Source organism: Otolemur garnettii, unplaced genomic scaffold, assembly GCF_000181295.1.
Source record: "Otolemur garnettii isolate 467f Iridium unplaced genomic scaffold, OtoGar3 scaffold00030, whole genome shotgun sequence".
Taxonomy (NCBI): Eukaryota; Metazoa; Chordata; class Mammalia; order Primates; family Galagidae; genus Otolemur; species Otolemur garnettii.
The window spans coordinates 19,005,478-19,032,658 of record NW_003852425.1 but is presented as its reverse complement, the minus strand read 5'-3'; the positions used below and the strand labels follow the sequence as shown (position 1 = coordinate 19,032,658).

At 39.9% G+C, this 27,181-nt stretch overlaps 1 protein-coding gene across 2 annotated transcripts in view; it reads left to right on the top strand.

The window, feature by feature from the left end:
- The window catches only part of LNPEP (leucyl and cystinyl aminopeptidase), an 86,579-nt gene that overhangs the window by 27,971 nt on the left and 31,427 nt on the right, over positions 1-27,181 (top strand). For both annotated transcript variants that reach the window (XR_002773196.1, XM_003788938.3), the window contains exons 2-6: positions 11,028-11,868; positions 16,310-16,448; positions 17,929-18,060; positions 24,663-24,783; positions 25,427-25,581. Coding sequence is in view for 1 of the 2 variants with exons in the window: in XM_003788938.3 (XP_003788986.2) it covers positions 11,028-11,868; positions 16,310-16,448; positions 17,929-18,060; positions 24,663-24,783; positions 25,427-25,581 (1,388 nt within the window). In the remaining variant the exon portion in view is untranslated. The remainder of the gene's footprint in view (positions 1-11,027; positions 11,869-16,309; positions 16,449-17,928; positions 18,061-24,662; positions 24,784-25,426; positions 25,582-27,181) is intronic.

The following is a 27,181-nucleotide window of genomic DNA, read 5'->3' as shown; positions in this document are numbered from 1 at the left end:
TAGATTTAGCTATTTTATGTATGGGTTTGGCCACTGGGTCTCTGAGATTCAGAGGTGCTGGCTGAGGAGATATTTTTCATGGAGCTGTAGGCTCAACTACTGCAGGAGGCTTCCTCCCTTATACCCTACATTCAGAAACAGTTAAAATTTTAAATGGAATTGGGGTAGGCTCAGTGGCTCATGCCTGTAATCTCAGCACTGTGGGAGGCTGAGGCAGGTGTATTGCCTGACCTCAGGAGTTTGAGACCAGTCTAAGCAAGAGCAAGAGCCCATCGCTAAAAACTAGCTGGGCTTTGTGGCTCACACCTGTTATTCGGAGGCTAAGGCAAGAGGATCTCTTGAACCCTAGAGTCTGAAGTTGCTGTGAGATACAATGCCATAGCACTCTACTCAGGTGACAGAGTGAGACTCTGTCTCAAAAAAAAAAAAACAAAAAAAAAAACTTTAAATGGACACTTAAAATTAAGGGAGGATTCTCTTTTTAAGAAAAAAGTATAAACATTTAAATACAGAATGTATGTTAAGTATTTTTTTACTTAAGAATGCTTTTGCCATTCTTATGACAGCCTTCCTTTAAATAGTAGTAGGTCTTTAACTCCCTTTAACTACTTAGATTTACAAAAGAAGTTTCCCTAGCTTTATACTTGGGAGGAGGAGCAGAGCATATTATTTCCTAAATTTGTGTATAACCAGCATTATTGCTGGCTAAGTGATTTTATGCTTGTCAGATACTCTTGACAGAGGGATGGATGTGAGATAGTTGGGCTTGTTAAGAGGACCTCTGTCTCTGATAACCCAATTCTGACTTATCTCTTTAACCTAACTAGACTTTGAAGAGAAGTGAAAAATTGGTCTTGGAGATCTACTAGGACTTGATATATGTGGATTTTTGGCCAGTTTCAAGGAGAATGTGAGTTAGAGACAAGAGCACTGCTTTCCTACCATGCAGCAACATTTTTTGCTTTAATTTTCTGTTTTCATTTTTATTTTATTGATTTCTGTTGTTTATTATTTCTTCTGCCTATTTAAGGTTAATTTGCTATTTTTTTCTAGCTTCGTAGGGTGTAAAAAAGCTTATATTGTTGATTTTAAACCTTTTTATAATGGAGGCATTTAAAGAAATAAATTTCTCTCAAATTTTGATGTTTTATTCATTTCAAATTCTTTCTCAATTCCTCTGGTTTCTTCTTTGCCCTGTGGATTATGTATGTATGTATGTATTTAGTTTTTGAGACAAGAGTCTCACTATGTTGCCCTTGGTAGAGTGCTATGATGTCACACAGCAACCTCAAACTCTTGGGCTTAAGCGATTCTCTTGCCTCAACCTAGTAGTTGGGACTAGTAGCTAGGACTACAGGTGCCTGCTACAACGCCCAGCTATTTTTTTGTTGTAGTTGTTGTTGTTTAGCAGGCCCAGGCTGGGTTTGAACCTACCAGCCCTGGTGTATGTGGCCAGCACTCTAACCACTGAGCTACAGGCACTGAGCCCCCATGGATTATTTAAAAGTCTGTTTTTTATTTTCTAAATATCTAGAGATTGTCTACCTAATTTACTAATTGTTTCTATTATAGTTGAACAAAAATTCTCTAGAAGACTCTTGGTTTTTTTGAAGTTGATTGTGATTTATTTTACTTGATTCCCATCTTAGTGAATATTTCGTATATATTCTGCAGTCACTTGGTTTAACATTGTGTAACTGTCAGTTAAGTCAGTTGTTATTGTTTAGACATTCAGATACCTTATTTGTTATCTGTTTACCCTATCAATTATGAAGAAAAAGGTGATTAAAATCCCCAGCTGTGGTTGTGGATGTTTCTGTTTCTGTGTTGAGTTTTGTCATTTCCTGTTTCATGAATTCTGAAACTATTAGATATCTGTTTGTTTAAGATAGGTTTTTTTATTCTATTGAATTTTTTCCTTTTATCATTAAAAAATCTCTTTCTGCTTCGCTAGCCTGTTTGTCTCTGTTATTTAGTTGGATGTTTAAATCATTTATAGTTAATGTGTGGTTGGGTTTGAGTCTACTGTTTGTCACTATCTCATTTACCTCTTTTATTTTTTGCTTCTCTCTTTCACTGTGACTTCCTCCTTTTGGATTAGCTGGGTATTTTTACCATTTTATTTTATTTTATTTTTCCTATTAGATTCTTAACTCTGTACCTTCTTAAAATCACTTTTTCAGTGTTTACTTGGAGCTGGTGCTTTGTGTATGGTCAGTGTGTGCACTTCACATTCAGGTATACCTGACCCTTCTCATTTTTACTTTTTATCACTTAACACATGCCCTTCTCAATTAGTAAATATAATTTAATATCATTTCTCTTACTCATTTTCTTATTCTTTGTGTTTTTGTTGTTATATCTTTTATTTCTATATATGTTAGGATTGGGTAAACAATCTCTACATATTTGGAAAATAAAAAACAGACTTCTAAAAAAGGCTCACAATGTTATTTGGGGCTTTAAGTATGTAGTTTTTAAAGATAGTCTTTCAAGGAAATTATAAGAAGACTAAACAACATATATTTTTATTTTTTAACACTTATGTATTATTTCCAGTATTATTCTTTTCTTCTTGGAGATATGAGTTTCCGTCTGGTATCATATCCCTTCATTCTGAAGACTCTCCTTTATAATTTCTTATAAAATACATCTGCTATCTCATCTGAAAATGTCTCCTTTTTACCCTTGTTTTTGAAGGATATTTTTTCCACTGGATATAGAATACTGAGTTGCTAATTTTTTTTTTCTTCCAGCCTCTTAAAAATATTCTATCATCTTCTGGTCCCCACATTATTGTGATAAGAAGTTATATTATTTTCTGCAAGTACCATGTTGTTTTCCTGTTCTTTTAAAGATTTTCTCTTTATCTTTGGTTTTAAGCAGTTTGACTATGATATGCCTAGATATGATTTTTTTTTTTAATACTTATCCTCTTTGGGGTTTGCTGAATATTTTGGATCTGATAAATGGTGTTTTTCATCAAACTTAATAAAATTTTAACATTAGTTCTTCAAATATTTTTTCTGCTTCCTCACTCTTTTCTGTGGCTCCTTTACATACATGTTAGTCTGTCTGATATTGTCTCACAGATCCCTAATTCTGTGTTTATTTTTCCTCAGTTCCTGTCTGTTCCTAAATTGGTAATTTCTAATAGTATGTCAAAGTTTATGAACTTTCTTCTGCTGTCTCCCATCTGCTGTTAAGCCTGTTTAATGACTTTTAAATTTGTTACCAAACCTTTCATTCTTAGAATTTCCATTTTTTTCCTTCCATTTGGTTCATTTTTATGGTCTAAATTTCTTTTCTGTTCACGTGTTCTTTTGTTTTCTTTTTAAACCACATTTCCTCTGGTACTCTTTTATTTATAATAGCTACTTTAAAGGTTTGTTAAATGTAAGGCAGTTTCTAATGATTTATTTTTTCTTAAGGTCATATATTCTTGTTTCATTAAATTTCTACTAATTTTTTTAATATATGAAAAATTATCAATAGGCTATATTGATGCTGTATTGTAGAGATGATGGATTTTAAAAAATTACTCTGTATAGTGATTGCTTGCTTGTTGATCTATTTTTAAATAGGCAGCATAGTTACTGGCTGACCACGTTGTGTATGCTTGGTTTTAACAATTGTTAAGGCAGATCTGTGGAAATATCAAGGTGTTTCTTAGTCTCTTCTAACTCAGCAAGACTCATCCTTAAATTCTTTTTTCCCTTTGCATTTTACTGGAGGTTCGTTTTAGGCTTAGTATGGCTCAAGAATAGGCTTTCTCAGCTGTGCTGTTCACTTCTGCACCGAAGCCTTCCTGGTGTTTCATGCAGATGCCCACTGGATTTATGAGCTCTCTCTGCTCCAGCTGGGCTGGATGCCAATGTTACCCTAAACTACTTGACCTCTGGGGTTTCTGTTGTGTACTAACCTTTTGTATCACTTCTTCATACACCCCTGGGTTGTTATTTCCTGAGCTGAAAACTCTTAGGAAACCCCTAACCAAGTCTCTGTCCTCCCTTCTCTGCACAGCCAACTCAGGACCCTGACATGGGCCCCACCTCGGACCCTACTTAGGATCCCACTTGGACCCCCTACCTTGGCCTGCCAGCCATGCCCTCCTTGTACTCCAGCTAGTCCCAGGAGGAAAACCAAAATGAATGTGGGTTCACCTTTTCTCAGAAATCACGTTCTTGCTGTGTTACCCAGGATATGAAACCAGCTGCATCATTTTGTCCACTTTGATGGTGGTTTATGACAGGAGTAATAATAGTGTGATACCAGTTTCTCTGTCAGACTGGAAGTCCCTTTCTACATTTTCCTATGTGTTGAAGTGAACTTTAGGGATAGCTTGAAAGGGAAAAGTAAAAGGTAATCTCTCTAAGGAGAATGAAGTGAGTACATGATGTATGTGAACTGGACTGGCTCTCTCCAAGTCCTCTGACTTCCACCTGTCAACCGTTTGCTTCTCTCTTCTCACCAGAGGCAAAACTCCCACCAAGAGAGAAAAACTGTCTTGGTCTTGGATCCACAGTCATGACCTTGGCCTCTCTACTGGAAGATTAAAATGGTTTGTAAAAAGGCTCAGTACACTGGGGTAACAGGGGGAGCAGTAATACATGCAGGGAGCTTCCTGTGGGCGTGTTTTATAGCTCTGCTTGTGCATTGAGGTGTGAGCGGACAGCTGTCAGGAAGGGTGGCCTAGGCACATCTCAGCACCTGTGTATGCCCTGCCTTTTAGGAGGATAATGGTGCTTCTAAGCTTGTAACTTAACATGAGCGCTGTGATGCAGAGGAAGAGATTTTCTTTGCATATACATTAAGGGGATTTGGTAATGTTTTGTCCATCTGGACCTATATATAGAAAAAAATCACTTATTGTGTTCTAAATTCTAGTGTCTTCTTTTTCTTTTTAAGCCTCATTTTCTTTAAAATAAAACCTTTTTTGACTGGAAGAGGATTCTTATTAGGGAAATAGTCACTTTGTTTATTAATTAGCTATTGCTATGGAAATATAATGGAGTTTCCTCTTGCAAATGATCCAGAAGATTTAAACACGGTCTGCTGACATGTGAGCATTTCTCTCTGTGTAAGGGTGTCATGGGGCCCCAGAAGAACATACACAGACTCTTTTTATTTGTATTTCTTTTTCTAGCAAAAATATTCTGCTGAAGTTTTTTTCTCATTCTTATTTCCTAAACTATAGTATAACATTCATTTATAAAGTACTTACCTTATTATAGGTATATTACAAATAATCTAGAGATGATTCAAAGCATTGGGAGGATGTGCAAAGATTATATACAAATGCTTTTTCATCTTGTAGAAGGAAGGTGACATTCCTGCATCGTGGTGTCCCCATGGACAGGGTGAGGCATTCCTTGAACCAATTCCCCACCCATTCCATTTCACCCAATCAGGAAAATGACTGAACACCCCATTTCACTTTCTGCAATAATATGATGACAGTTTAGAGGGGTCAAAGCATGTGGGAGGTTTGCTCCTTTTCGTCTTTGCTGTTCTCCACATTGTTGTCATGGCTTTGCTTTCCTCTTGTCCTCTGACTTGAGCCCTCTGTGAGCCACAGGCTCTCTTAGCACCCGTGTGCTGTGCTCCTGGCTCCTGCCACACTCTCCCACACATCTGACCCATGTAGATCTGCCTCTACTTTTAAAAAACTTTTTATTTATCTTTTATTATGGTAAATATATATACAACATACTTTTTATTCTTTTAGACTTAAGCTGGTCATACCAGATATACAGCAGTGTTTTTCAACCTTTTTTAATCTTAGGACACACTTGAACCTATAGTTAAATTTCTACAGTACACTTAAATTATGTTGATCTCAAAAAAGAGCAAAAACAGGGCGGTGCCTGTGGCTCAAAGGAGTAGGGCGTCAACCCCATATGCTGGAGATGGTGGGTTCAAACCCAGCCCTGGCCAAAAACTGCAAAAAAAAAAGGAACAAAAAACAAGAATGTTCACTGTACTTTGAACTTGAAGTAATTTAATTAACGATCTTTAAAAGTTTTCATAATACATGTAAGATCCTCTCACAGCACACAAATGTAAGTTTTCATATTCTTTTTTTTTTCTTTTTTTGGAGGTAAGGAAAGAGTGAGAACAGGATTTTGAGATGGCATAATCTGCATTTTCCACCCAAATCCTTCCTTTGAGCTCTAGGCCCATATAACATAATCCTTATAACAATTATATCAAATAACAGGTTAAAAATTACTGCCCTTGAGACTTGTGGTCTGGGCCTTCTGAGCTGCTCTGCTGCACCCTTGCATGGCAGCTCCCTGGTCTGCCCCATGGCATCTGACCTTTATTGTCCTTGAGCCCCCACACCTGTCCCACAATGGCCTCTGGCTCTGGGCAGACAGCTCCCTGTCATCTCCCATTGGTGGACCTGGCTCTCTGTTGCTGCCTCCTGTCCAAAGGTCTGCAGGAAGGGCACATCTGGCCTCTAGCAAAGTCCATCCTGCCACTGGAGTTCTCAAGGCTCTCCCTGTCCCTCTGAGGTTGCATTTCTGTCTTCCCTCTTCCATTCCTCCACCTCCACATTCTGTCTTTATTTTTCCTTCCCCATAGATGTATATGCATAAATTGTACCTATTTTGGGGCGGCGTTTGTGGCTCACAAGGGTGGGGTGCCAGTCCTATATGCCGGAGGTAGTGGGTTCAAACCCAGCCCTGGCCAAAAACTGCAAAAAAAAAAAAAAAAAAATTGTTCCCATCTTAAACACAGGTGGAAAGGAAAAGATTTAGCTCTTTTCTACGTCATAATTTTTTTTTTAGTTTTACCTTATGTTTTTTCCTTGAAAAACAACTCTGTACTTTAAAAGACTGATCTGCAGCCCTTCTCTTTGTTGTTAACTTTCTGCTCCCTTTTTGGGCTGCTAGGACCAGGTTTCTACCCCACCACTCTGCGGAAGCTCTTCCTAGTGGGCACTGGCTCCCTGGTTGCCAAATGCAGTGCCCTCTCTCAAGGCCTCACTTTACTTGATCTTTCCAAGACATTTAGTGTTGACCACTTCCTTCTTCATGAAGCCCTTCCCCCTTGGATTCTGGGATGCTGCTCTCCTCATTCTTATGCCAGTCCCGTCCACCTTCACCCTCAGCCACTCCTTCCTCTGCCCACTCACCTGACTTGTCTCCCTTTCACACTCTCCCATCTGCATGGTTTTAATTACCACACATTCTCAGGTTACTAGAAATCTGCATTTTCCACCCAAATCCTTCTTTTGACCTCTAGACCCACATAACATAATCCTTATAACAATTATATCAAATAATGCTATTTTCCACATTTATAGGTGAGGAAATTGAGGCTAAGAGAGGTAACCTATTTAAGATCAAGCAGTCAGTAGAAGAGCCAGATTTTAACCTCCATCTAAAATCAGGCCTTTAGCTCCATTAATTAGACATCTCCACCTGGTTATCTCAAGGGTGTATCAGGTATATCCCATACTGAATGCCATCTCATAATCCTGTTTTCACTCTTTCCTTACCCCCCCCCTAAAAAAGAAAAGAAAACTTACATTGTTAGTCTCTGTGAATGATATTCCTTCTGGTTACTCAAGCCAGGGTGTGTATAGGGGAGCTGACATGGACGTTTTCTTTCTCTCTGTCCACCTCACCTTGCTGCCCAAGGACCAGTTGCTGCTGGCTCTTCTTCATAAGCCTGACTTGTTGTCATCCCTCCTCTTCGCCTCCACTGCTACTGTCACAGTGAAGAGCTTTATCTCAGCCAGGGTATAATGACAGTCTAACCCTTTGCTTCTCAAATTTGCTGAAGAACCAGGGTTTCTTTTTTTTTTTCTTTTTAAGTTTTTACTCCCTTGCAGAAATTTTGTAGCAACTAAAAAATTATCATTAGAAAATTGATATGCAAAAAGACATGCAAAATGTAAGTTCCATTTTAAACATTAAATTCAGCAGATAAAATTACTCTAAATTGTTATAAAAGTTTTTGAACACTAATTTTCTATGTTATGTCCTGTCACAGATGGTGACAAATGGTGCTTGGACTGGCACTGCTCTACAGTCAGCATTGTGGAGCAGGAGTTCACAGTGTTTCATGAAAAGAAATTACTTCAGTTTTCTCAGATAACCACATGGGCCTCTGCTATTTAAAACTGAAACATTTCAACTAGGAGGTTTTTTGCTTTGGGCTTATAGTTAGCTTGTAAATAGGGATTTAAGAGATTTTAGACAATTCCCTATTTCTTTAGGGTCCCACCTTTCAGTAGGAGTAAATCCCATTAGAGCAAGCAGTGTTGTGTGTTACATTACAATTTAATGCTAAATTCAATGATGAAATTAATGTGTTTAAATTGAATGCACAGACTTAAGATTCAAACCAACATTTTCTTAAATAGGCTGGAAGTGCAGTCTTCATGGCCTACTGTGATGAAAATGATTCCCCTGATTTGATATTTAACTTGCAGTGAAGAAAATGCTTCTTATGTACAGTAAGCGATTGCAGATGGGCTGATGTGCTCCATTCTGAGGGATTAATATCTACATAGGGGGAACACTGGGTGTTAAATAATAGTCAGCTATCTGGATTTTGGCCGGGATCTGACTAAGCTCTTATCAGAAGATGTGACATTAAAATGTACAGACAGCAGGTGCTCAGTGGTCAGGTTGGGCAAGACCCCTTGGCTTTAAACAGGGCCTGGCTGAGGAATCAAAAAAACCCAGAAAAGTTCTAAGGGGACATAATTCAGGGATGGGAATGCTCTTATTAAGCTGAGACTCTACCCTTAGTTAGTTTAGAAATTTATTAAGTAAAATCCTACTGCCCAGAACCCTTGTTGTCTGCATGGGGTCTGACAGAAAATAGAGCCAATGGGGAAATGCTTGAGAGACCGTTATCTTCCCACATGAAGTTAAAACAAAAGTCAGAAAAGGCCTTGAAGATATTTTTAAATAAAATTAAGCAGCTAATCCGCAGCATTTTGCCAGGCACTAAATTCTGACCATTAAAAGTTTAAAAATAACTAAAGTAAAAATTTCAAATATGGTAGTTTCCATCATTGAAGTATGCGAGCCAAACACAATTAACTAATCAAAACTAAACTTGTTGCAAGAAGTTGGGTCACTATTGGAAGTTCAGGAGATTAAATTCCCCAAGTCAGGGTGTTACAGTCCTTCCTCTCACAGAGTGGATGGATGGCAGCTTGCTATGCCTGTACCTAGGAAGTGATTAAAAGTTTTATTCAAAGAAGACTTTTAAAGAAGTATAAGTTGTACAAAGTTCAGGCTTAGAGGAGGCAGGAAAAGGCAGCCTCACTGTGATTTGTCTGAACTCCAAAGCAAAAATGGGTAAGTGAAATGACTTTTTTTTTTTTTTTTAAAAAGATAACTTTTCTAAGTTCATATTGTACTAGGTTAAGCTGAGTTGTGGAATAGCAGGTTCTCACCAGGTGGACAGGGATGGGAAGAGAACAGAGAAGGAAGGGCATGTGGAAGACCTCAGGAGGTACAGCCTGGCTTCGCCTCCTCCATGTGTGCGCTTGGGACAGTGAGCACCCAGGGATGACCAGTGAGTGTTGCGGGATCTGAGCATAGGGCTTGGATCATTATGCTTCTCAAACTTTAGGGCACATTAATCACCTGAGGCTTTGCTAAAACTCATGTGTGGGGAGGAGACATAAGAGTTTGCTGTTCTTATGTGCTGCAGTTGCTACTTGGCCTCAGGCCCCATGCAGGCCCCATGGAGCACTTTGAGTAGCAAACTGTGAATTTTACTGTAATCTTATCAGTGCTTTGTTGTTTGGACTATGATTGCCACTGTTCAGTTGATTGAATAGTGCAGTCCTAGGTGGCTTTAAGTCAGCTTGGCCGTGCTGGTGGTGAAGTGGCTCTCAGCAGCTCCCTGCCTGCACTGTCTCTCATGTGGCTACAGGTCCTCATACTTCATAGGGGTCAGTTTGAGTGGGGAAGTGAGGTTTGTTGGAAAGAGCCTAAAGATTAGGAATCATGTTTTAGACCTGGACTCCAGTGTCAGTTTTATGATAAATAGTTGTGTGACTTTATGAAGATAACCCATTTTTATTTTCCTATTTTCCCCTATGTAAAATAGCTAGAATACTTACTATTTTATAGAATTGTTGTGAAGGTTAAAAATGATTTGTATAAAGTACTATGAAGGGAAAGGTTAATGGTTTCAATTTGATAACTTGAGATTCATTAAACACTAAAATTCTATAAATTTTAAATAAAGAACATTGAGTGGTCTAATCCTAGGAATTACTGATAAGTGTGGGCTTATTTACTCCTACTTTCTGAACCTTTTTATTCTCAGTGATTCTTGGTGGAGTGGAAGGTGTGGTTGGTGTGGCTTAAAGAACTCCCTGCTCCCCACCCAGAGCCCGTGATGCTTGGGGTATGGCCATCATAGTTAGGGCTAGGTTGCACCTCTAAGGCTGTGGTGTGAGAAACAGGTTGAATTATAAGTTCATCCAGTATTTGTGTTCTTTTGGGTAGCTGTCCCTCCAGCCCAGGAATAAGCACCAGGGAAAGTAGGACTCAGGGAATAAGCCCTCAAACACCCTTGAAACAAATTTGAGGCCTTTTGAGGAGGAATTTCTGGTATCCCAGGGCCCAGACTGTACAGGGGGCATGGATTTCAGTGGGCACATCCCTTTGGTTATAATGACTCTTTGCCCCTGGGGACAGACAAAGCCAGAGGCCACAGAAGGGCCCTCAAAAGCCCTGGATAGGGTCCCAGGTTGTTGGGCAGGAATGTGAAAAGGGGTTAGCATATAATCTCAGCTGCCCTTTTTTGATACTAGCCTGTTTATTTAGCTTTCTTGTTTCATGACTGGTGTCCTTTTATGTATGTTAGGGTTGTTAGTGGTTGACTCAGGCATGTCATAAGCATCTTATTTAATTCAGTTCTGAGATGGAAGTAAGTCCTAGTGATTTAAAGAAAGTTCTTAAGCTGACCGTGGTCTTGCTGGAATATGTGTTATTGTGAGCTTTGTTGCTAATTCCATTCCTTGTCCTGTTTTGGTTTTTTAGATCGGCTTCAGCTCCCCAGGAATATGATCGAAAACAGCATGTTTGAGGAAGAACCAGATGTGGTGGATTTAGCCAAAGAGCCTTGTCTACATCCACTAGAGCCTGACGAAGTGGAATACGAGCCCCGTGGTTCCCGGCTACTGGTCCGGGGACTCGGTGAGCATGAGGTGGACGAGGATGAGGAGGATTATGAGTCATCTGCAAAGCTGCTGGGCATGTCCTTCATGAACAGAAGCTCGGGTCTTCGGAATAGTGCAACCACCTACAGGCAGAGCCCAGACGGAGCCTGCTCAGCACTGTCTGCGAGGACCGTGGTGGTCTGTGCATTTGTTGTGGTGGCTGCTGTGTCTGTCATCATGGTGATTTACTTGCTGCCCAGATGCACCTTCACCAAAGAAGGCTGCCACAAACAGAGCCAGTCCTTGGAGTCCATTCAGCCAGTCGCAACAAACGGGAAGCCGTTTCCCTGGGCGCGAGTCAGGCTTCCCATGGCCATAATGCCCCTGCGCTATGAGCTCAGCCTGCACCCAAATCTGACCTCAATGACTTTCAAGGGCTCTGTGACAATTTCAGTTCATGCTCTTCAGGCCACATGGAATATCATTCTTCATAGCACAGGTCATAATATATCAAGAGTGACCTTTATGTCAGCAGTTTCAAGCCAAGAAAAGCAAGTTGAGATCCTAGAATATCCGTTTCATGAACAAATTGCTGTTGTTGCCCCGGAAGCCCTTCTAATGGGGCACAATTACACCTTGAAGATAGAGTATTCAGCAAATATATCTAGTTCTTACTATGGGTTTTATGGAATCTCCTACACAGCTGAAAACAACGAGAAAAAGTATGTAGCTCTCCTGTGCCCTTGGTCCTGTATTCTTTGATGGCCTCCACAGTAGGGGCTCTGTGTCCACACAAGACACTGTCATTTTTCTTAATTTAAAAAGTTATGTACAAGATAGTAAAGTGGTGATTTGGAGGGATATATGAGTTCTCTTAGAGCTTTGAGTGTACATAACATGGAATAGTTTGGGTATTTTGGGGAAGGAGATGGATTCGTGTAAAGATTACTCAAAAAGAGGCTCATCATCTCGAGCTTTTCATATTGTGTAAGGTGAATCTAGTTTCCCATCACCTCACAAGTTTCTGCCGGAAGCAGAGTACAGAAGGGTAATGTTTGTATTTTAAGGCCTGTTTTCTTAATGTGCAGAACTTTTAGGTGGGACTAGTCAAATGGAGAAAGAAGGCGTGAAGTGTCTATTTACACATACCATTTTTAGTACCCTTAATCTTTATTGTTTTTTTTTTTTAAATTACCAGTCTGACTATTTTGCATTTCAGATGGACATTTAAAAAAAAAGGCTAGTAGAAAATTTGGTTCAGAAGAGAAAAGATGAGACAAAACATCACATTATACAGCTCCCTTGGCGGTCATGGTGGCTCATGCCTGTCATCCCAGCCCTCTGGGAGGCTGAGGTGGATAAATATCTTGAGCTCAGGAGTTTGAGAGCAGCCTGAGAAAGAAGAATAAGACCCCGTATCTACTAAAAATAGAAAAACTAGCTGGGTTTTGTGGTGGGTGCCTGAAGTCCCAGCTACTCCGGAGGCTGAGGGTTAGAGTTAGGTTGCTGTGAGCTGTGATACACTCTGTCAAGGGCAACAAAGTAAGACTCTGTCTCCAAAAAAAAGAAAAAAAGATTATTTAGCTATCTATCTGGACCATATACCTTGTATTTGGACATTCATTACAGTATCGTGGATTTCTGGGGAGGTGCAGCATGTGCTGCATGCAGGTTTGTCATAAGTAGGATAACGTCAATTCTCAAGTGCTGCATGCACAGACCTCATTAGACCTGCTGAGTGCACAGAGCCTTGTTATACCTGCTGCATGCACAGAGCCCTATTACACCTGCTGTGTGCAGACGCAGCATTTTCTCTTGTTGCTCAGTAAACCAGTGTCCAAATTACTGGTTAAGGTTGGCTGTTTGGCTAATATTAATATATTAACATATGCTGATGTATTGAGAAGTAGTTAGAAATAAATATCTTAAATCTATCTCAAGGAAACTTTTTGATCCTTCTTAAATGGGGACAGAAACAAAACAAGACCTGTAGCTTATTTTTTTTCTTTTTTTTTTTTTAAGATAAGAAATTTTTGTTTTTTTCCCTTTATGTGATACTTTTAACACAATTGGCATGCTGGCTCTCATTTCAATTCCCACTGAAATTTGACTCTGAGCACAAGTTTATAGCCACAGTGGCCACTTGGGGGTTCTTGACCTTACTGGTTCTTCTCTGCTTTCTGTCATCTCTGGGAAATACAGGATAGACATAAAAAAAAAAATTCTTAGTGTGAGAAACAGACCTTTAAGAGAAGTTCCCTGGCCATGTCTTAGGTCAGGATTATTGTTCCTAGAATCCTTGGATTTGTCAGTCAAGTGGGTGGCAGCAGAAAAGGGTTTTTGGTATGGCCACCTGTTGTGTCTTACCATGGGCTGGGTTGAGTTGTGGAAAATGCCAGAAAAATGGATTATGATTTCTTAAAGTTAAGAAATAGTAATAAAAAATTAATATTTTAAAATCTGTTGAAATCAGACTATGAAACTCTACTGTCACAAAATATGTTTACTGGAACCTACCTGTTCCAGTAAAATGAATGCCCCACATAATCATACATGTTGGTGCCAACTAAAAATTTAAAAGATTTTTAAACCTTTCAGGATGCCTGAAAACTGTAATTCAAAGCAATTTTTTTGTCTTTCAATTTTGCTTAGTTCTGTTAGAGAAGTTTTTATGCATTTTCCTCATCTGAGATATAAATAGAATAAATATTTAAAGTGGTAGATGACTGGAGGCATAGTCCTTGTTAGTTGGAAAATCAGGGTGTATGTAAGTGTCATTGCTATGGTGAGGGAGCCTCACCTGTGTGACCTAAGAGGCGGAGACAGTAACCTTGGAGTTAAATCTAGAAGTTGTTGATCACAAACTGATACTAAAAATCTAGGAAACAAATTTGGATGATCACTATGTTTCAGCTGTCCCTTGTTTCTGGCAGATGTTTTATGATCTGGCCCCAGTTTTTTTTTCCCAAGTCCCACCTGCCATGTTGAACTTTGCATACATTTTCCAAAAACCAGATGATGATAATGGACAGTACACTGGAAACTAAAGTGCTAGTCACTGTTCCAAACTTGTGTGTAGTCTCATCCTGTTAACTCACTGAGGTAGATATTAATATATTTCACAAGTGAGGAAGAAGAGGCAGGTAAATGGGCTCATGGTGAACTTTGCGGCTGGCAAGTAGCAGAGGACTCAGATTCAAGGTCCTTTTGACGGCAGTGACTGCATTCTTAGCCAGTCCATGTGCTGCATCCCCAGGGCACAGCTTTTTCCCTTGCACTGTCATCCCAAGTGCTCAGTCCTCCATCCTGACCCCCTAGCTGGTTTGTGGTTGTTCTGAGCACTGCTTGAGGACATGCCATGCCAATACTCACCAAAGAAAGAATAAGCTTCAAGTTACTTGGCACAGATGGGAAACTGCAAGGACCACCAATATTTCATTTATCTTAGAATGTTATGATAGAATTTTTATTCAAAAGTGATGATCTAAGAGCCTAAGAATTTCAGGGTAGGGTAAAGAAATGGAGTGCCAGAAACAACACGTGTGTGTTTAACTTCTTTCACATGTTAGTTGCTGCCTTTCTTGCAGTTTACCCAGAAGAAATAGTTATTGTACACATCCTTACCTTTTTCTAAAGCACAATAATTTTAAGTGTGGAAGAAGAGTCCCAGCGATCTGGCACTTGCAGTGAGGCTCTGTGAAGAACTTCATGGGACAGGTAGTTTTTGTTACCTTGATTCTAACAAACATTCCGAGTATTGGTCAGGGGATCCTCTGTCAACCCTAACTTAACAAATGAGAAAATTAAGATATAGGTCACTGATCTGTCCAAAGTCTATGGCTGGTAAATTGTAGAGTTGTGCAGTTAGACAGTTAAGTTCATGAACTCACCCTAGAAAAGTTACTGCACAGCTCACTGCTGAATGTCACCGTGGTCACCTTGAAGTACTACCTGTGGGAAGCTATACGCTGATGCGAGCACTTCGTCCACTCTTAAAAGCAATTTTGGAACTTCTGTTCTGGAGTGGCCATCAAAGTTGTCATTGTACAAGGCATGACAATTAAGTTCATGAACTCATCTTAGAAAAAGTGCTTTGCAGGGTGGACTAGGCTAGTATTGGTGCATAGCTTTCCAAGGGGAGGTCTGTGCAGGTGACCATAGGTGACTTTCACCAAGGAGGAACAAAATATAGCACTTTTTCTAGGAGGAGTTCATGAATATAATTGATCTGTTATTACTTCAAATCTCTTACTTTCTTTTCCACTTCTAACAGTGGAAACTAAGCCCTGAGCAAGAAAAGCTACTGTCTCCATAGTGGCAGCTGCATACATAGTATGTGCCACCTGGGCTAGCACCTGGCAGGCCCGGTAGGCCCCCCACCATGATGGTTGCTCTGCGACTAACCGTATTTATGTTGCCTCCGAAATGCAGACGTGCTTTATTTCTCTACTTAATTGAAAGTCAGCATTTCCTCCATTTCTTTTCATGCTTTCTCCCTCAGCCTGTGATGGAGGACCTTTCTTTGTGCTTCTCAACTGTCTCTGCTGTTCAGGAAGGGGGGTAAAACTTTCAATTCATCTCCTAAGAGAGTAAAAGAAACAGGAATACTACAGGATACCTAGTTATTTCCATCTTCATAAAAGTGCAAGTTGGAAATTTGAGGTTTACTGTTTTGAGACAGAGTTTGTACAGGTGATAAGTGGTGAGGTAGGACCACTCCTTTTACTGATCTGCCATCAGAAACCTTTCAAGACTTGAGTAGCCAGCTGCACCTGTGTTCTGGTGATCTCAAGCCACACTGGATGACAGCACAGCCCTGCACACCACCGGCTGCCCTCTGTGAGGTGCCCGTACTCTGCTCTTCTCTGCTTTTCCAAATATTCATCTTTTAAGGCTCTCTTTAGATTTTGCACCAATTTCCTTACAGTGTCTTCAGCCTGTAGTTAGAATTTGTTTCCTATCCCTTGTTACCAGGGTGTTGTTTCCATTGTTAGGACATGATTTACAGCCTGTCCCTTGTATAAAACTCTGCTTTTCCCCCTTGATTGAAGATCCTTGAGGACTGGGACTGTACCATGTTTATCTTAGTATGCCCAGAACCTTGCAGGGTGCCTTGTAGGTAGGTACTCAGTAACTTGTGAATTGAATTTGCATCTCTTTTAGGTACTTCGCAGCAACTCAGTTTGAACCTCTGGCAGCAAGATCTGCTTTTCCTTGTTTTGATGAACCAGCATTTAAAGCCACCTTTATCATCAGGATCATAAGAGATGAGCAGTATACTGCTTTATCAAACATGCCCAAGGTACTGTTCTCCTCTAGTGTAAAGCCTTTGAGTGAGTCTTTTTCTTTAAAAACACTTGATCTGCTCTTTGCTAACCTGCTGTTAAAAATGTTTAAAATCATATATATTAATATTCTTCCTTAAAATACTTAAATAAAAATTAAGGTATATGTTGGGAATAAGTAAAAAGTCAACTGAGAAGTACATGAGGAAGAGAACCTGCCATAAGTGGAATGTGACAGCAGTGTGTGCTGTGTGATGGGAACTAAGGTCATGCAGATGTCAGTGCCCTGACCTGGCACCAGATAAGAGTCATCTTCCTCAGGCAGGGTGAATTTGCTTTTATAAACAGGGCTGTTTAATGGTGTTGAATTTTGATTGTTTTGGGTGTTCTGTTGGTAAATGAGCACTCACTGTTTTTGTGATTGACAACTAGAACAGCAGCCTCCTTGAAGCCAAGTAGAATTGTTTTCAAGCTAAGCAGAGCAAGGGGTCCTCCTTTTGTCTCAGACACTGCGGGGGTATGTGCAGCCTGACTGAGCCTCGTGGAGCCCCGTGGGAGGGACAGGACAGCCATACACAACAGGCTGTGGAACCAGCCCTGTGGGCAGCAGAGGATGTCTGCTCCCTACTCAGGCGGCTCCAAGTTGTACTCCAGCCCTGTTCTTCACCTCCTCCTAAGAGAGTCGGGTGCCTAGTTACCTAGAATACCAAAACTTATTCTAACTGGTGGTGGGGAAACCCTGTCTCTGTCCGCTGCATACTTCCCACCTTCTTCCTCGTCCCCTCAGCATAGACCTGTGGGGTGTCCTATAGTGCATGTGGGGGAGGGGGGCAGCTGCAGTTCCTTCTTCCTTGGATGTACTTGCTTTTTTTTTTTTTTTTTAGACAGAGCCTCAAGCTGTCCCCCTGGGTAGAGTGCCGTGGCATTACAGCTCACAGCAACCTCCAACTCCTGGGCTCAAGCGAGTTTCCTGTCTCCTGCCTCAGCCTCCCAAGTAGCTAGGACCACAGGCGCCCGCCACAACGCCCGGCTATTTTTTGGTTGCAGCTGTCATTGTTGTTTGGCAGGTCCGGGCTGGGGATTCGAACCCGCCACCTTAGGTGTACGTGGCTGGCACCTTAGCCGGTTGAGCTAGAGGCGCCGAGCCCCTTGGATGTACTTGTAGCAGCAAAGCAGATCACTCCCTTGTCATAGGAAGGTTTTGGTTTCAGGGTGTCATAGAGGGGAGAAGCAGGGCCTCTATTATTGCAGCTAATTTACATTTATTTAAAGTCATCTTTGAGTCTAAAAACTCCCTAAGGATCTTCAGCATACTCAGTGTATCCCTGTGAGGAAGGGTGGAAGGACAGGCTGAGAAGGGGCCAGTCTGGCTCCAGAAACCTATGTGGAGGGTTACAACAAGCCAGGCCCATCCCCACTTAAGTTCCATCTGAATTCTCGGTTTATCTGTCATCATAACTGAGTCCCAGAACTGTCATCTTTGCCCTTTGCTTGTAGAAATCTTCAGTCCTGATGGAAGATGGACTCATTCTGGATGAGTTTTCTGAGAGCGTGAAGATGAGCACTTACCTGGTGGCCTTCATCATTGGGGAGATAAAGAGCCTGAGCCAGGATGTGAACGGGACCCTGGTAGGTGCTCTGCTGATGGTTGCAAGGCTTATGAGGAGCCCTTGCCAACAGGTTCCTGGTAGTTGCTGTAGGAAGAAAACAAACTTTGAGAAAATTCTCTGACTTTATATCAGAAATGCTACTTTTTCCCCTTATACTTACTATTATTAATGTAATGCCTGAAAGTCAATTTTTAAGTTTCTTTTCATTTTACTTATAAATTATAAGAGAATTCTAGTAAGATAATAAAGCAGGCAGAGCTGCTTTACAGAGTGATGCTATACAATGTGATGGCTGTTCACTTTCTGTGACTATTTGGATTTAAATTAAAATTAAAGATGATGTGAATTCACTTCTGTAGTCTCCCCAGCTTCCTCTCAAGTGTTGGGCAGGGCTCATGTGGCTACAGTCACCACGTGAGGCAGGTCTGGTTGTAAAAGTTGGAGGAACCTTTTCTTCTTTTTAAAAGAAAATCAAGTCCTGACTGAGTTTCCTTATTTTAAAGTAAATAAAAACTTATTTTTTCAGTTTACCTTATGTTTTGCCAAAATTGATCACTTGTTCTTATTAGGCTTGCTCTGGTTAGAACCTGTCTGTAACTGATTATTTGATAGAATTTTATCCATAAATTTCATCATAAATCCCTAATAAAACTAATATTTTCATGTACTGACATTATAGAAGGAGAAAAGACTCTCTCTAATCGAAATATGATTATTCACAATGGAAATAGTAAATTTGAGAGTTTTGTTCCATTATTTTGATCCCCACCAGGAGAAATTGTCTACCTTTGCACACTGCTGGTTCAGGGTATGCCCCTTTTCTAGTTGGGAGAGCTGTGGTGACCACAACATACTTGAGTCTTATCATTCTCATACTTCAGAAGGTGATATTTCTCACATTAGCATAGATTACACAATCTACCCCTACCTCTTGGAAACAGAGACAGAGATTGGGTTTCTCTGGCTGTTTATCAGCAATAATATTCTGGACCTTTACCCTCTGCACTTACGGACAGCACAGGAAGTAATTGAGGGTTCGGTGGGGAGTGTGGAGGCCGTGTTCAGTAAGTGCTCATGGGAGAGTGTAGATGATTTGTCCAGTGAGTGCTTGGTGGGGGAGTTTGGATGCTGTAATCAGTGAGTGCTCAGTGGGGAGTCCTGGGGATCAAATTTGCCTGGTACGAAAAGATTAGAAGAGAGAAGGAAGGAGGTAAGTCAGACCTTGACTAGAGACTAGAAGAAAATGTAAAAACTAGAGGAAGAAACCAAACAAGCAAAGTCAGACCTCTACCCCTACCTCTTGGAAACAAGGACAGAGATTGGGTTACTCTGGCTATTTATCAGCAATAATACTCTGGGCCTTTACCCCTCTGCACTTAGGGACAGCACAGGAAGTAATTGAGGGTTCGGTGGGGAGTGTGGAGGCCGTGTTCACTAAGTGCTCATGGGGGAGTGTGAATGCCATGTTCAGTGGATGCTTGGTGGAGTTTACTCACCTTTGGACTGGAAGATTTCATTTCAAGTTTATACCAAAAAAAATTTTTTTTTAATTTTTTCAAAAGGATATTAAGCCTGTTTTAAACCTGAAATAATTCAATTAATTCCACTTCAATTGTTGCACCACAAAAGTAGCCCTTGATTCTGAGTCTACAGCCTTGATAAAGCCTCAAGCCCAATGCAGAAGATTCAGTTCTACCTCTTATTCAAGATGCAGCTGGATACCACACTCTCCCTGAAGCTTTTCCCCAGCTAGAATTAATCATTCCCTCTCTGATTTTTCATGGCGTTTACATCTTTGTTGTGGTTCTTATAACCCTCATTGGTATAAAACCTCAGCACTTTTTATTGTATCCCAGAATGTCTGAGTCTTGTGTCTTTCTTTTTTTCCTCTTGCCTCCCCTCTTCTCCTTCTCTCTTTCTTTCTCCCTCTCTCTGTCTTTCATCTGCTGTGTTGGCTTCTGTTTGCCTGTAGGCAAACACTCAACTCATCATTCTGGTGCTCAGACTTGGCCTGTCAACTCATCTACATGTGGTATTTCTGCTTCCATGTGTCCTTTCGTCTGGCCAAGCTGGGCTGTCTGTTGCTCACATGTACACTTCATTCTTGTGTGCATGTGCATCTACACATACATATATAGAAAGACATTCATAGACAAGAGTTTCACCTAATTTTTTTTTTTTCGGCTTCTTACCTGCATTAAGAAGCAACATGGTTAAGTGTGGGTTCTAGAATCTATGTTCAGATCCCTCCTACACATCTCCCAGCTCTGCCTGCTTAGAGAAACTGCTGATTTTCTCTAAACCTTGCTTTCTACAACTCCAATAATATATTGCCTACATTAGCTCTACATTAGTTGAGGATTAAATGTTTAAAATTCTTATGAAATAGTGAGTGTCTGATATGTGTGTCTGTGTGTATATACACGTACATATGTGTGTGTGCACTTATTCTTAGAGTGCACACTTCCTGTCTTCCATATTTCCATATGAAAAGTCTATTCTGAAAGCTTTTGCATATCAATAAAGATAAATATTTATTATTTTTAATGTTACCTGATTTTTAAAAGTTTTGAAAAAATTAGCATTATATAAATCAGTATTTCTATTAATTTCCTCCCCTTAGGAAATAGGGAAGGATATAACATGCATGGAGTTACACTCCATGCTGGCAGTGGTCCAAGGCACTCATTTATAGGCACTTTTTAATTTTAAAACCTAAGGAGGGTTCAGCGCACGTAGCACAGTGGTTACAGTGCCAGCCACATATATCGAGGGTGGTGGGTTCGAACCCAGCCTGGGCCAGCTAAGTAACAATGACAACTGCAACAAAAAATAGCTGGGTGTTGTGGCAAGTGTCTATAGTCCCAGCTACTTGGAAGGCTGTCAAGAAACTCCCTTAAGCCCAAGAGTTGGAGGTTGCTATGAGCTGTGATGCCACGGTACTCTACCAAGAGCCACATAGTAAGACTCTGTCTCAGAAAAAAAAAAAAAAATACAAAAACCTAATGAGGAGGAGGCATGCATGTTGGTGATTAGGAGAAAGAGGTTAAGTAATTGACCTAAGATTACATACCCAGTAAGTGATAGTCAAAATTGTTTTGTCCATCATAATATATTGCTTCAAGCAATAATTTGGTAACAAATAATTTCTAGAGGTATGGTGACAAGAATTTCAAATCTTGGAGTCCAACAAAAGATTTTTGTTGTGCTTAAACCTTGTGACCTCTAGGATGGCGTCTGTTTTGCAGTATTTGACTGCAGGTTGATTTAACAACTTCAGAAATAAGGCAGTAAGGCCCTACTTATAAAGTCAATCTTACTGAACAACTAAAAATGTCAATGCTGACTGTAGGTTCCTACATGTATCCTGTTCAGTGATGCAGACTGCTGTGCTGTCACAGACCTAAACAGGGGACACTTACTGCATCATTTCTGATCCTTCCTCATTCTTTAGTCCTTTCCCCGCCTTCAGGAATGCCAGAATTACCTAGAAAAGTCCAGGCCAGTTGTGAAATACACTGCTTTATCTGTTTGTCTTGATGTTTTTGTTTTGTTGTGGGTTTTTTGCCACTGCTGCTTTTGTTTTTACTGTAGTCAAGTGTCACTTGTAGAGACAGGATCTACAACTGACCCGTTCCACATCTGACCTTCAGAACCTCCAACAGTATTATCTGTGTGGAATTATGATTTTATTTTAATCAGAAATATGATTTTGTTTCAAATTTTCCCTAAAAATATTTCTATCTCAAGTACCTTTCCACCAGCTAGGGACTTTGTGCACAATTTGTATCCTTCTTCCAAACTCTTATATAATCGGTTATTGGGAAAGAAACAGTATTTTGGTACTGTATTTGATACTGTTTCTTTGTATCTTTGTGGGTTTTTTTCTATTTTTTTATTTAATTTTTTTTTTAACTTAAAATTGTTTTGTGTGGCCTGTTATCTATTTAGGAAGGCTGGTGTTTTTCAGGGAATTTAGTTTTGAAGCTTCCAGTATTTTCTACCTTTGTAAATCTTATAGACTATATTATTGTCCTTTTTAGAGGATTTAGGTTTGGTTCTGATTTTTTTTTTTCTTTTCTTAACTAGTTTGGTATGTATTAAATTAACAAATCTTTTATTCCTCAGTCTTAAAGGATTCTTTTCTGCAAGGGCTGACCAGGGATCTTTGTAGCTGTGTTTTTAGAAATCTTCTATATAGTCTTTACAAGAGATGGTGGTAAGAAAAGTTTCAAATTGTAAATCTTAAGCCGAAAGTGCCAATTGATTTTTTATTTAACACTGTTTTGAGCACTTTTATCAACCCCAGAATTCTGTTTATGACTTTCTTTGCTGAGCTAGATTTTTCTCTTTATTTCTTAATGGTTTTGTTGCTCTTAGAACAAGCTACAAGATAATTATAATGATTTATCCTTAGAAAGAACTCATAACACATTTTTATTAAGAAAAAAATAAAGAAGCAGAAAGAAAGAGAAAATATCAAACTACCTTTATTCCTAATCATTGGATTCCAAAGATGGGAATGAGTGGATGTTTTGGTCAGATTTTAGTTTTCGTGGTCTTTTTATCTCTGCGACTTGTTCTCTATTGAAGGTGCTTGCACATACAGTGACAGGAGTGGCCAGATGGTGTGTGCAGCAGAGGAGTGAGGAGGAATCAGGGTGTAGGAGGTGTGTCTATTGGGATAGCAGCTTCTGGACGACTGGGTTGAATGTACCATAAAATAGTGTGCCTGGAAAGAATAGGTGAAGATGATAAGGACTTGCCTTAAATTCCAAGTGAACTTGGTACTATCATTTACAGTGATAAGGATTTTGAAAAGATTGTCAGTCAGGCTTTTTAATTTAAGGCTAAAACTGATGTCAGTAGAAGGGGAAGGATGCAGAGAATGCTCTCGTCAGCAGGATCAATGTGTTGTGTCCTTCGCAGGTGCTGACCAAATTTAGGGAGCTGTGGCCACAGCCCTGGACCAAGGGCTGCAGATAGTAGCAAATTGGACTGCTAAAGTACACTTCACCACATAGTCTGGAGAGCAGATTTCTGCTGTTACTTTAGAAAGCAACTAAAGTAACTTAACTGGTTAACTACATTCTAGATACTTAGTTCTCACAGTAACTGTTGCCACATATGTTTTTATCCTATGTATTTATTCTATATATGAATAGAGTCTACTTGTAATAATGGTAATTAATAACTAGTATTTCTTGAACACTTACATTATGACATGTACTAATCTAAGTCCTATACATAGATTAGCTCATTTAATCCTTATGGCAACCCTATGAGGGTAGAATCTGCTTTTATCACTGTTTTATAGATAAGGAAACTGAAGTTAAGTAACCTCCTCAAAGTCATACAGGTAGCAGAGATTGGAACTATAGCACTTTAACTAAATTAACTTTTTGTTCATTATTTAAATTTTGTTTCTTTATACATGTTTAGCTTTTATGCCATGTTACCTCCATTTTTCTTTGATTAATGTGTATGTTCTGTAGACTGCAGCCTCACATAAAGTCAATTGTATTTGAAATCTGTGTGACCTCTTAGAAATCATTGACAATTTTTTTATTCTTGAATGAGAAAGTGAAATTGATGTGGAGTCAGAGCTCACCAGTGTACTTTTCCCAAGTGATGAGCTGCTCCACAAGTTTCCATTTCCTACCCATCTTCATTTTAAGGATTTAAAGTGATCATTTAAGTGATCTTCATTTTAAGGATTTCATTTTCTTCTGTGTCCACATCCCACTTTCCCAGCTGAGTATAGAGGGCTTTTTTCAATCAATTGAAAAACAATAGATACTGCTTTTTAAAACCCATTGCTTCTAATACAGTTGTTTAAATTTTGCCTTTTGGTACTTACTGAATAAGATGTTTACTGTTAGTCATACCATATGTGTTTAACTTATGCACTTAGGGAAAAATGGAGAAGGAAAAAATAGCAGTTTAAGTAATGGGGGTGGATTCATTTGCTTTTCCTTTTAGCACATGCCCTTGAGTGAGTAGGCAGTGGAAGACAGTCTGTTTTTTCTTAGTTGGTTTTAGTTATTGTATTCCCTACTGAGTGTGGAGCATTTCCCTGTATGATAATTTTGTATACAACATGGTCCATAAAATAAGCTAACAACTAAGAAAAAAAAGTAAGCTGTATAAGAAAATTGGCCATGTCACTCTTGCTGAAAGAGGACATGGTGATCTCTAGTCAGTTTTATCAGGGAAATTTCAACAAAAATGCACTTTGTGCCATCTCTGCTAACTTGAGAACTAACTCCATCCTAGCTGTGCCTCCTGCAGTGAGCGTCTGCTGGAGGCCACACTGCGATAGGTGCTAAGGACACTGAATTTAATTCTGACCCTTAGATAACTCAATATTCACAGTTTGTTAGTGAGGGAGAGTAACTGAAGGTTAATGGGACAGAAAGAGAAGAATATCATGAAGTTGAAAGAGTAAATGCTTATAAATTGCCGTAGGATGACCCTGACAGGACAGTGCACAAGAGCGTCCCCCTGACAGTTCATACAGGTGCATGCAGCTCTCAGCTGATGCTTCTCTGGACAGCGCTCACCACATCATGGCGTTCTGTTTGCCCCTGTCCTTACCTCATACGTGATGTTGCCCTTTAGGTTTCCATTTATGCTGTACCAGAGAAGATTGGTCAAGTTCACCATGCCTTGGAAACAGCTGTGAAGCTTCTTGAGTTTTATCAAAACTACTTTGAAATTCAGTATCCACTGAAGAAATTAGGTAAGAATCAAACAGTCCCTCTGATTTTTGTTACAATTACAGTCTACATTTATTTTATAAATGTTTTTTGAAAGAAATTTTATCCAAGTTTCTTTAAAAGAAAACCAATAAACATCATTAATGCTTTAAAAATTGTAATTGTTAAGATGATTTTGATTTCGTGAATGTATCTGAAGAGTTTGTAGAATGGTTACAGAGGTGCTGTGTAAGTGCAAACTTGCTTAGGACTTAGTCTGGAGTTTAACTAATTCTAACTTTCAAAAAATTCCTGATTCAAATAAGGAAAACTGAGAAAGGGGGCTGAGTAAGGCAGGGGGATCTCACTACTGTTCACCAAGGACCTGGTCCCAGATGGGGAGGACTGCCGAGGCACTCTGTCCTCCTTGCTCTAGGAAGTTGATTCTTCATAAAGGAGTAAGGTCCCTTTTTCTTCACTAGGGGACAGTGGAACAGTGACAGTTTGATGGGGGTTTTCCTATGAGGAGCTCACTGAACTGGAATAAGGAAGATTCTATTTGTTAGCAGTATGAAAAGAATTTACTGCCTTCATAGTGACAAAGCACTGTGTAAAATATTTCAGTTCAGTGCTAAGGAGTACCTGGAGCTGAAGGGGAAGCTGATTGCTCTTTCCTGTTGTATCTAGATCTGGTGGCTATTCCCGACTTTGAAGCAGGTGCAATGGAGAATTGGGGTTTGCTCACCTTCCGAGAAGAGACACTTCTGTATGACAACAACACTTCTTCAGTGGCGGATAGAAAACTGGTTACTAAAATCATCGCTCATGAGCTGGCCCATCAGGTATTAGCAGCCAAGGGTCTTATGTCTTGTACATGAAGTGGTGGGGTTCTAGGATGGATTTAGATGATGATAATTATTCAGTTTTTTTATTTCGCATTACATTCTTTAATAGTAAAGCAATAGATTTTTAATACAAACTTAATTTTCAGATGAAGATGTTTTAAAATTGTTTATATAGACTTTATAGTTTAAGGTATTTTCACATCTTTATTTCAATTCACAAGTGCTCCAGGTGGCTGATAATCCCATTTTACAGTTGTGAAAACAGACTCAACTTAAATAAGTGATTTTCCCAGAGGTCACACAGCTAGTAGGTGTCAGCATAGGCCCTTGAAGAGCTGCTGTCTTCTCTGGATATCCTTGTCCCTCCATCACACACAGCTGCTCCATGTACCTCTGTGGCGAGGAACCTTCCCATCCCTAAGCTGCGCTCCAGCCTGAGCTCTTGAGCTGCAGTTGTCAGGACAGGGTTTACTTTTCCATCTCCTTTAGGACCTAGGTGCTCTATTAATTTGAGAGAGTGGTTTTCAGAAAAGGGCAACAGTACTTTTTATATGACATGGACAGAAAGAAAATCTTAGCCAGGCCTTGTGGCAGGCAGCTGAAGTGTCAGCTACTTGGGAGGCTGAGGCAGGAGGATCACTTGAGCCCAGGAGTTTGAATTTGCTTTGAACTACGATGATGCCATAGCACTTTAGCCTGGGCGACACAGCAAGACCCCGTCTTAGAAAAGAAAAAAGGGAAAGGAAAGGGAAAAGAAAATAAATCATGGCACATAACACCCCATTTCTTCTCAGCACCTTGTCTCTGATGCATGTGAAGGACGACTTGAGCGGACTCTGGCCAGCCCTCGACCTCAGACATAGGTGATCTGACCAGAGCCCTTGTGAGGCTTCCCAACAAGCTGACACATGAAACACGTGCTTATTTACTTTTATGAGTGGGTCATATGGATAAGTTGTCTTTTGGGAGATCTCTATGTATGTTAGTTCTGGAACCAACCATCACCACTAGGGGAATATTATTCTTTATTGCTTTAGGACTTACAACTCACCTTCCTCTGAAACAGATTTTGAGGTAATATTTTAGAAAAATATGCTATTATAATTCTCAAAAGTATTTCATTTTAACATCTAGTAACTCCATCCTTTTGAAGCTGATTTGAGATAAGCTTTAAGCTGCATTAACTGAAGTGCATACTCTATGACCACTTTTTATTTCCAGAATTTTTGAGATGCAGTTTTTAGGACACTCTCTGATTATTTTTTCCATCTATTTTGAAGAAAACATTTAAAGGTCTTTCTGATTTTGTCTGTTTCTATATACACCAACTTTCTTTTCTTTTTTTTTTGGAGACACAGTCTCACTATATTACCCTCAGTAGAGTGCTGTGGTGTCACAGCTTACAGCAACCTCAAACACTTAGGCTTAAGCAATTCTCTTGCCTCAGCCTCCCAAGTGGCTGGGACTACAGGCACCTGCCACAGCACCCTGCTATTTTTTGTTATAGTTGTCATTGTTGTTTTAGCTGGCCTGGGCTGGTTTTGAACCCACCAAGTTTGGTGTAGGTGGTCGGCACCCTAACCACTGAGCTGCAGAT